This window comes from Schistosoma mansoni (assembly GCF_000237925.1).
Source record: "Schistosoma mansoni, WGS project CABG00000000 data, supercontig 0156, strain Puerto Rico, whole genome shotgun sequence".
NCBI classification, from domain to species: Eukaryota; Metazoa; Platyhelminthes; class Trematoda; order Strigeidida; family Schistosomatidae; genus Schistosoma; species Schistosoma mansoni.
The window spans coordinates 558454-570230 of record NW_017386050.1 but is presented as its reverse complement, the minus strand read 5'-3'; the positions used below and the strand labels follow the sequence as shown (position 1 = coordinate 570230).

The window sequence follows — 11777 nt, the reverse complement described above, 5'->3', positions numbered from 1 at the left end:
CCATGTACAATTAATGTACAATGATATACAATATCTTATTTCAAATGAAGTAGACATTATATTATTTGAATTAATTCATTATTTTTGTTTTAATCAAGATAATCATAATGATAATAATCTATTAAAACAATTAAAACAAATTAAAAATAATCTTAATTTAATTTATAAATTAAAACAAAATATTCAAAATTCAATAAATATCTATAATTGGTATAAATATAGATGCTTTTATTTATTTAATATAATATTTTCTTCATCCATGGCAACTATTAATCAATTAAATAATAATAATAATGACCTTTAATAATAAATATATTTATCACTAACTCTATCTTTGATCCCCTGATATATGTATCAACTCTATTTAGTTCACTGAGTCAGTATATTCCATATTATTGACCAAAAGTCGCAACAAAGATTTGATCCTACTGAAGCACAATCCTAGTACGTAAAAGTTACAGCTTACCTATTCTTCAGACTTTTCGCAATTAGCATATTCCAGTTTGAAAAATTATTAATTTAAATTCAAACAACCCGTTGGTGTATTCTAAGTTTACATAGCATACATATAAGTTTTCAGTGTACACGTCAGTTCATCTAAATCTTTGATGTTCACCTATTGTAAAATCATAAATGTATTAAAATATTAAGTGTCATGAGGTAGTCAGCAAGAAATCGTGGAACTAAATTTCTTTCTAGTTGGTATTGGTTAGCAACTCATACCTATAACTCTTAGTGAACTAACGGTTAATTGGTTTAGAAGCTGAACTGTCTACCTCATTAAACCGAAAATCATGAGTTCCAATCCCAAGTAAAGAGGGCACGGGTGCGTACTTCTGAGGAATCACACATGATGGTGAAACACCTTTCAGTACTTCCAAGTTTCAATTGGTTATCCTACTTAGATCGATTCGCGATCTCAATAATAATCATTTGGTCTTTATCCCAACTTGATTAAATAATTCGGTTTTAAGCTAATTATTATCATAAACAGAATTTATGGCATGTATAGTCTATTAATCCCCATCGATTCATTTTCATTTCTTTCTCATTGGTTTTTCTTGTGTGTAAATTATACTACTTACTAACATTGAGTAGCTTATTTTTTAATTACTATTATTAGCTCTATTCAATATTAGATTTTTTGGGACAATATAGAATTCTCAGCACAAAGTACTTCAACAAGTTTCCGTTTCTTACTTCTTCGTCGATCCTTACGATAAATATTGAGTGATCGCCAGTTAGAACTTAACAGTCCAGTCAATCGACACCTGAATAATGTACATTCTTTTCGCTGCATATTCCCAGCAAACATGATATCTCTGATTAGGCCTTTTGTGACCTTTACAGTGAAAGGTTGTACACTTTTCAGGAACCCACCTGAATAGGTTTTGAGATTAATAGCCATTACGATGTATTAAAAAAACAAATTTAGATGACTTGTTGAAATATCGAGATAGCAGGAACACGTAGCCCAGATGTTTAAGCAGGCCGCCTATTTTTTATGTTATTATCAATCGTTTTTGAACAAATAGCTCTTCATTATTGTTATTTATAAATATTAAATAAGTCTGTCAATTCAATCAAGTCACTACTTCAATTGTTTCCCCTTAACGTTCTCACCAGTTATCTTGATTTCTCGTTTGTTCAATAATTATCCGTTTATTCGTAAAAATTTTCTTATTTTTATGTATACAGTTGTCGTTTAAATTTGTTGACTACAATTGTGAAATTACCGCATCTATTTAATCCCATCTACTTTATCGTATATTTTGTAAATAATCTTTCTCATAACTTTTGCAGAAATCACCCCATCTTTGGTCGTACAATAATGAGGGTAGACACCTTAGTTAGCTTACAAATTGAGGGTTATAAAATACTTATTTATAGCAGTAGATAGATCACTTTTAGTGTGGGGCTGTGGAGATTGTTGAATTTCTTTCAAATCATGAACCAATCAATGTCGGATCATTGTTGAAAAACTGAGAGCACTGAATGGCCGTTTCATCCTAGTATGTGGTTCCTCATCAGTGGACGGCCGTTCAGTACTTCCAGGTTTTCAATGGTGATCTAACATTGATTGGTTCATGATCTCAGTGGTAAATCATTTATTTGGAATTTAGATTTTATGAGTGGCTCATAAGTTCGGTTTGAATACTTGAGTGAACCTATCACTGTCTGTACATACAATTATCGACTGGATTAGGTTCATTTTATTTTGATAAGATGGCTCAAAACTTCATTAAATGTTGGGAGTTTCATCAAGTGTTTATTTAAAAAACGTCTTATCAATTACGCGAAAGTGAACGACGTTACATACTCAGGTAATAGAAAACTTTGTGACCATGGAATTCTGCGGAAGTTTTTGGAAATGTAATTATCAATCATATTTAATGGAACTCATCATGTACGTTGAAAAGCAATGAATATACATACACAATTCTATTTCTCTCTACCAAAATTTAAGACTTATAAGACAGGCAATTAAAGCCACTATTATTATTATTATTTAAACACATAAATATTGGTACAAAGGTGCACCAGATATATATGCGCCACACAAATCGAATGCGATTTGTGTGAGGGCTGTGATACTGTCTAGGTGCCCAATCTAAAGCAGGTGGTTTTCTTAGGGAACCACAGCCGAAGCCTTTGACCTAAAGATCTGATCCACAAGGCAGTGTAGCATCTTAAGGAGATGCAGTCCCATGGTAGACAGCGACCAACAATTGATTCATACACCATTTATTCCTTCAGGATACTGGAGCCAGCCTATGTGCACCATTGGTTTGGAATCAGGGTTTTCCAACTCTCCTAGGTGAACTTTCTGTGTCCACCAACCCGGTTAAAGTGCCAGACATTCGCTTTTCGTCCTCTCAATTTCGTAAACAACACCCCCGCCACGAGAAAACAGTGAGTAGGACTTCCCTGACAGAGGCTATATACGCGTGGCCATGTGAGAGCATTTGGAGAGGGAGAGCGGACTTTCCCCACTCTCGACCGTACCAGGGCATTTGGAGGCATTAAAGCCACTATATATATGAGATGTACAAGCCCTATCATATCAATTATGCATAAATTGAATTAGATCTCAGTAAACCACATAGTTCAGACTCATCAGTGTACGGATCAATTAGGTCTTCAGGGAACGAATTTCATGTAGGTTGTTCTATGCTTATAAAATGTATATGTATATATTACCAGTTCATTGACTTTTGATAATTATACATCCATTCTCATGTACCATTTTGTTATTCCCTTGAACATTTACCATAATTAAAAGGATTAAATAATAAATTATATAAAATGTATTAGAAATTGCCCTTAGGCATACTTTGATATTGCTTTACCCTAAGCATATTAAAATTAATGAATAAGAAATAAAATCGAATTGAATCTATCATTTCATATTTTAATAATGAACTGCTGAATCATTTAATGATGATGGTTAGAAGTGGAATCCAAGACCAAAGTTTTGTTCTGTTTATGACTTATCTATACCTTAGTACAGATATTCGCATTGAGACTTGAATTTAGTGACTTTTCTTTTGAACATCAACTCTATGTCGATTAATATGCTGAGTTCAGGTCGTCACTAACTTGTTCAATGGTTATAAAGGTGTTAGTCATGGTTGATCAATCCGTTGTTGTTATCCGTTGGTCCATACAATCTGCATTTGTTAGCATATGTACATCCACAGTGAAAGGATTGCTTCGATATATAAATATAAATATTGAAATCCAGGTACATCCAGCTAACGAGTATCGACTAGGATGAAATGCCTATCCTAGATTTTATGACAAGTTTACTCAAAGCTTAATTTCTTTAAAATTACCACTTCCCTCTATCAATGGATTTAACATACATTTCAGCATAGAAATTAGTGAGTTTTATAATACAAACTGACAAGTAACTACTAATGGAAACATTGTTTTGTAGATTTATCTCAATTTATTATTGCATTTTCAAGATTACTACTTTAAATGTGAAAAGGTTGATGTCCTTGTTTCAATGCATAATGTTGGTTTAAAATTCAAATGTTATTGTCCATTACTAAAGAACAAGGGTTAATAAAAGAATTCTCATTCATTTGTAGTAGGCAACGTTGATATTGACAATATTATTAGAATATACAGTAATGAGATATTTAAAAATCTCACATTGTCGAGTGCGCCCCCAAATGCCCTGGTACGGTCGAGAGTGGGGAGGGGCCACCCTCCTTCTCGAAATGCTCCCACACGGCCACGCGTATATAGCCTCTGTCAGGAAAGTCCTACTCACTGTTTTCTCGTGGCGGGGGTGTTGTTTACGAAATTGAGAGGACGAAAAGCGAATGTCTGGCACTTTAACCGGGTTGGTGGACACAGAAAGTTCACCTAGGAGAGTTGGAAAACCCTGATTCCAAACCAATGGTGCACATAGGCTGGCTCCAGTATCCTGAAGGAATAAATGGTGTATGAATCAATTGTTGGTCGCTGTCTACCATGGGACTGCATCTCCTTAAGATGCTACACTGCCATGTGGATCAGATCTTTAGGTCAAAGGCTCGGGGTGTGGTCTTCTAAGAAAACCACCTGTTTCGGTTTGGGCAGCTTGGCAGTATCACAGCCCTCCCACAAATCGCATTCGATTTGTGTGGCGCATATATATCTGGTGCACCTTTGTACCAATATTTGTATGTTTGAATAAAGAGAATAATAAAGCGGTAATAACGATTGTCTAAATAAAGAATTCTTGTTGAGTCAGTTAGATTTAACTTCTTTATAGTAACGGTCATACATTTAAATAGATTTGAAGCGAGGATTATTTTATGATTTTGAGGTGAATTTTTTCTCAAACTACTCTAAGTTGGAGAGATGTTGAATGTTAAATAAATTTGACCTTGTGTTTCATTGTAGTTTGAGGATCTGTAAAAATCCATATCCGTGATTTTACAAATAATTTGGAATCCAGGACCTAGAAGTCAATCAGTTAACAAGATACTTTTGATGATTGAGTTGAAATTCATTGTGTGATAATAATTATTATTATTAATATTATAAATGTTAGCAATCCAGGTATCTGAAGAAGTCATCTAGATGGATTCTTCAAAGGTCTCTTTCGAGACCATAGTCAAGATTGAATTGTTTCGGTTTCTCATGAACGACAATCAACAACGATCACTCAATCTAATAAGTTGATCAGAACTCAAACTGTCAACCAACAAATAATAAATTGGCAATTAAATGATACTGTGTTTGTGGCCGAATCTGGAGTTCTCGAATAGGATAAAAAGTGGCAGCTGCCTAAAAGTGTTAAACCGAAATAAAACATTTATCAAACACCGCCTAATTTTCACTAGTTTCCCATCTATATGTCAGCTTACGATGTAAATTATCATTAATTTTTCAGACGATCATTTAAGTCTCATTAAATAGGACAAAACGACCGTTCAGTGCTTCCAGGTTTTCCATGGTGGTCTACCATTAATTGGCTCATGATTTCAACTATAAAATTACTAAAACCTCCCAAAAAACTCCTTCTGATCATTAAATCATGTAAAAAAGAACTATATCATTGCGATCCACTCAGGTAGTCTATGTATCAGGAGAGACTAATCAACTACAGTTCCGATTATTAACAACGGAGAATTACAATCCATTTTTTCACATTTCCTCCAGGACTAGGAACCAGTGCATTTCATTTCAAACGCTCATGTATGATCTAATTAGCTGCTGAGATCATACAGCCAACACAATTCAGCAACCAGCATGAATACAAACCTAATTTGTGATGTTTTGGATTATCCCACTGTTGATATTTAGAACTCAATTTCGATCTATTCTAAATTCGATTGTTTATTCTATATAAATTTGTGAAATGATTGATTATATCAAGGTGTTCCACACATGATTTACATATCCCAACCAAGATTAATCAAAATTCAATCCTGAATATCAACAATAGGATAATTTAAATAATTATAAACGAATCGACCTTAAAAAAATTCACATAGAATTGTTTGTTTGAATCTTCCCATTGATGTTTAGGACTACAATTGATCAGAACTCAGTAGGTTAGTGGAAAACGTGATAGCGTTTGAAGTGAAAGGTACTGGGTTCGAGTTGCAGAGTGAACATTAACTCTGAGATGCAGGTATATCCAGCTGACGAGTTCCAAATAGGACGAAACGCACCTCAAACAGGATTCCACTACTAGCCACTATCCATCTTTGCTTACAATAGAAAGAAAATTATTTTGTTGAATATATATATATTAAAAAGAAAACACAAAACATCAATTGATTCAATAGAAGCAACTACATTTTACTGGTTAGTGCAGTTATTCTCACCTAAAAAAGAAAAAAATAAACGAATCAACTTAAAATTAAAATACGCCCCCATAAAACAGGAGTATTTGTGTGTGTGTGTGTGCGTATCATTTTTTTTTCGTTCTTTATATCTTAGAAACAAACAATCCATTATTTACTCATAAATATTATTTAACAAAATGATAACTATCATAGAAATAGAATATGGAGCCTTAAAAATTAATTGAACCTCATTATTGAATGATCCGTATATCAATCTATAAATAAATGATACTTTAGTACTCTATCGAACTTGGACTACCCTAACCATCGGATTAACATATGATCGATTAACTGATTTACAAATTTCTCATTCATCTCTTAATATTGGTAATATGACCATTATAGAAATGGCCAGTACTATGATTCCTTTAAATAATACTGATACTACAACAAATATTACATTGAATTCATCGGCATTTGAAACAAATCCATTTATCATTGACTTAACTAAATCTTTTCATGTCATTAATAAACCATTAGCTGTATTTTTATTTATATGTGTATGTATTGCTTGTTTATTCTTTATTATTATCATTCTATTATGTATACGTACTTGTATACGACGTAAATATGTACCAAAAGTATTACATAAACGTCCAAAAGGTATATATGTAGATGAAATACCTGGTCTAGCACATAATATTGAACAATATAAATATGGATCATTTGAATACTCATTAGAATATAATATAGATCATAAACAATTAAAAATTGGTGTATTACAAGCAAATAATTTAATTGGACCAATTAGTTCTGATACATTAGATCCATATAGTACAATTACATTAGCTAAATTAGATGGAAATAATAATTTACGTATTATTGGTAAACAAGAAAGAACCAATATAATATCCAATACAAATCGGCCAGTATGGAAAAAGATCTTTACATATGATGTTGAAGAATATGATCTTAATCATGTTGTTATTATATTTGAAGTATTCGCTCATGATAATATATGTCAAGATATAAGTATTGGTAAATTAGAAGTCTATCTTAAAGATATAGATCATGGTGAATATGCTGGTAATATTATAGAAAGAACAGGTTGGTTAACAGCTGGTACAAGTTATAAATTTGGTCTTGGTGAATTATGTATTGGTATTGGTTACTATCCAAATAACAATCTACCACATATTGATGTATATATCTATGAATGTAGACAATTAAATTTAGATGATTATTTACCTAAATCAAAACAACATGAATTAGATATATTGATTATATTAAAACAAAAAAAACGGATCTTATATCGACAAAAAACTTATAAACGTAAAGAATTAATTAATCCATATTTTAATCAAAAAATTAGTATCCCTTTAAGAAATATTGATCATACTACTCATAATACTACTTATAATCAAATTGAAAAATATCATATTATATGTCAATTAAGACATATAAATCGTTTATATATGAAACAAATTATAGGTACTATTCATATTGGATTAGATTCATCACAAACAACTGGTATAAAACAATGGGAAGAAATAATTAAAAATCCATCCAAAATACATGTGATGTGGCATTCTATTGTACCATCATAAGTTGGTTGTTCTGTTTGTTTGTTTGTCTTTTTTTTGTATTTTCCGCCGCCCCCCCCCCTATTTTCATAATGAATCGAACTGGTTTTTAACTTTACCTAGTAACTATTGAAAGGATATTCAATGATGATGAAAATACACAAGTAACCCTTCTATGATTATGAAAAATCATATGGAAACTACCCTTTATCTTTCTTCTATATTGAAAATTGAATGTTATAATTAATGTATTAACATTATTATTATTTATGTTAAGGAGTTAATATGAATCATGATCTAGTTACTATGAAATAAAGAAAATGATTATTCATCATATTATTTTCTATGAATACATTTTTTTAACCTATTGCACAAGCAAGTAGCTATTAGAACTCAGTAGCTAAGTGGATAACACCATGGCGTTTGAAGCGAAAGATACTGGATTCAAGCCCCAGAGTGAACATCAACTCTGAGATGCAGGTGCATTTGGCCTAAGAGTCCTAAATAGGACGAAACGCGCGTCCAAGATTCCACTGCTAGCCACTATCCATCTTTACTTATAATGCTTGTGAATTAAGGCTATATCGAGGCAATACGCACAGTATAGACATATGCCAATTAGAGACTGACCAGTTGTAGTCCTAAACATCAATGGGAAGATTCAAACAAACAATGTTATGTGAATCATTTGTATAAATAATCTTTCAATAGAAAATTATTTATCACTGAAACATAGAAATATATTTATACGGTCTGGAAGTTAGGCTCTCACATCCGGGACTGAAGATTTCAGGTCCTATCTCTTGTTGGATCGCGGATGAGCATTAGTAAGTAGCGTCATATTGTGATGAAATAGCTGTTTAATCCTTCCTAACTCTTAGTGGATATCTGTTAAAAAGTTTATAGAGATCGTTAAATCTGAAGATTATTAATCATAAAAACTTAATTCAACTGAAGAATTATTGAAAATCTCAACGTGAAATTCATCAGTAGTGAAGACCGACAGGTTTGCAGGGCTCGAACCCTGAACCTTTAGGTTTCACATCAAAAATTCTACTTTCAGACCATTCCGTTGGAAATTCATTCCACTGAATGCCAATTCAACGGTTCGAAGTTAGCACCCTCGATATGAGGCTATAAAGTAATGTATTCGGTATCTGATTGAGTTGTAAATGTGTACTGTTAAGAAGTTCCATTCCAGGTTGAAACATATGTTCAAAATAACCTGGTTTTCAAAAGCTATTTAACTGAATTCAGTTAATGGTATGAATGAGAAAATTATGAATCTCTGTAATAATCTCCATGATTTTGACACCACAAAAATATACATCAACCATAGTATCCAAAACCAAATCGTGATATTTAGGCTTTGTATAGTGTAAAATATAATTCGAATGCTTCATAGAACACAATGCTTCATACTGATTTATTTTCTTAGGGTGATATTATTCGGTTGACTGGTCAGTTCTGAATGAAACTGCTTGTATTTTAAATCAGTTTTAAGTATAATTTATAAATGTATTATGTTGAACTTTAATAGTATACTTTATTAACTTTGAAGCCATATGATAAACTACTACTCACTTCTATACTGTAGAATTCGTTGAATAAGAAGAATACCTAAAAATATAAAAATCTCCATCAGATGATCTAAGGATTCAATAACCATTTATTCCCTACTGACTTACTGCAAGGTGGGTTCTTCGAATTTCTGTCAGGAAGTTATGATTTGTGGAATTGATTGCGCTTGGAGTCAGACAGTAGCCTATAATAATTGATTGAAGTTATAGTAGATTGACGGAAGTAAAAAAATCAGACTATTGGATTTTGATTCAATCGTCTGGAATTATTTTACTTGCATAAAGACCTATACGTCCCAGACTTGACCCTGTGCTACTGGTGAATGGTCATAAATAGTTCTATATTAGGAGACAACGTTCCAGTGTTTCTGGGTTTGAGATAATCGTTCGGACTAAGTCAACTCGAATGAAAAAACTATTTTTAAATTGTACAAACCTTTACCAAGAACCTGAGTAAATAATAAATTTAACCTGTTTGTTAACGTTCTGAGTCCCAGTTTTTTCCAAATCTTATCAACTAATTTTGATCTTTAAAGAGATTGTGTACAATCTTAAAATGGAAGATCGATTGGAAAATACCTTGAATAAACAACTGAACGATTCGTCATTCGTTTAAATACTTAAATATTTTAGATTATCACTTCGTATCTTGGAGTTCAACAGAAACCAACTGTAGTAAGTTAAAATTTTAACCGAGGAGTTTGATTGTGTTCAATTTTCAATAGTATTCTTTTCTGAAGATTCCATATTGTTTTGAAGTGTCCAAGTCTCATTATAAAAGTGTATTGCCTAAACACAGGTAATCGGTATGATTCTGAACACCACAATTTCAAATCTCCCTCCGTGGGAAGCATTTTCCCCGTCAAGATGTCAAATAAACATTGTTAACGAATGGCTGTTAATACGAAACATAAACCCAAGAAATCTTATTAGTCACCAAATAGTGTATAGTATGATCTAGCGAATCTTTTCATCTACTGTTTCAAACTAATCATATGATTCAGTTTTGGTGAACAATGACTTTAATGAATTCGATAAAATTTAATTGAAGAAATGATGGAATGGATTCATAGTTCCAGTGGAAGTTTCTGAATCCCCACTAACAATTTACAATTGATTGATCACTGAGTAGAGATTATTGTCATGTATATCAAATCCTTCTTCCTACGAATTTAATTCTATTGATCAAGTTATAACTTGGCCACCAGTCCAAGTGACTTCACTATCTTCAGATGTAAGATGATGATTGGAGATAGTGACTGAATAAACACATATTGATTGAAGAAGAACATACAGTGTTGTTTCATAGACAATGTCGAATAAAAGAATCACTGAAAGAAAGAAATAACTGTATGGTAAGTACTAGTTAAATAAAAACTATATCAATGAGTTCGGCTTCAAAAGTTTTGTTAAATTTACGCATGTCATTTATTCTGACAAATAGTGTGCATAGTATATTATAACTTGTTAAGTTCTAAACTCCGACTGTAGCTCTTCTAGAGTTACTGCTAGTCCCAAGCCCGGGTAAAGGAGGAGAGTCGGGCAAGGGCTGCACTCCTACAGTTGAGAAACATAATGAACTCAAAATAACTGTCAACCAACATCAAAGTCACAATCTTCAATACGAACGTCAAGATAGTCCTACTGTACGGAGCTGAAACGTGAAGAACTACTACTACCATCATCAAACAAGTACAAGCATTTACAAACACTTGTCTACTCAATATACTCAGTGTCCGCTGACCAGATACCATCAACAAAAGCCTATTGTCAGACAGGACAAACCAGCTTCCGGTTGAAGAGGAAATTAGAAAAAGACTTTGGATGTGGATAGAACACACATTGAGGAAATAATAAAGCAGCATCACGAAGCAAGTGCTTACTTGGAATCATGAAGGGAAACGGACGATCAAATAACACACTATGTCGGGAGTTGGAAGCAGACATGAAAAGGATGAACAGAAACTGTAAACAACTGGAAAGGATTTTCCAGGGCGGAATTGGATGGAGAATGCTGGTGAGCGGCTTATTCTTCTCCATGAGGGATAACAGGTGTAAGTAAGTACAGGTCTAAATAAAATGTTTTTATATTTCCAAATAGGCTAATTAGTGGTTTGTTCATTTTTACTTTATTAAACTGTTTAAAAATTTTGCGATACGATTGTTCTAACTTCTATTCAGTTAAAATATCTAATATCGAAATTACACAAGCATTCGCTTGATAAGTATATCAATAAACTACATCTCTCTAAACTGATCTGTAGACAACCTCAGAAGATTGTTATTTCGACATGGTGATGGGTCTATTGATTAAATAGATA

General features: G+C 32.6%; 1 protein-coding gene across 1 annotated transcript; it reads left to right on the top strand.

The window, feature by feature from the left end:
- Positions 1 to 6527: 6527 nt before the first annotated feature.
- On the top strand, positions 6528 to 7900 carry Smp_069120 (synaptotagmin, putative; the record flags this gene model as incomplete). The annotated part of the gene is made up of 1 exon (XM_018798154.1): positions 6528 to 7900. The coding sequence occupies exon 1, from the start codon at positions 6686 to 6688 to the stop codon at positions 7898 to 7900; it is 1215 nt and encodes a 404-aa protein (XP_018646730.1). The 5' UTR covers positions 6528 to 6685.
- Between the last annotated feature and the right edge of the window lie 3877 nt (positions 7901 to 11777).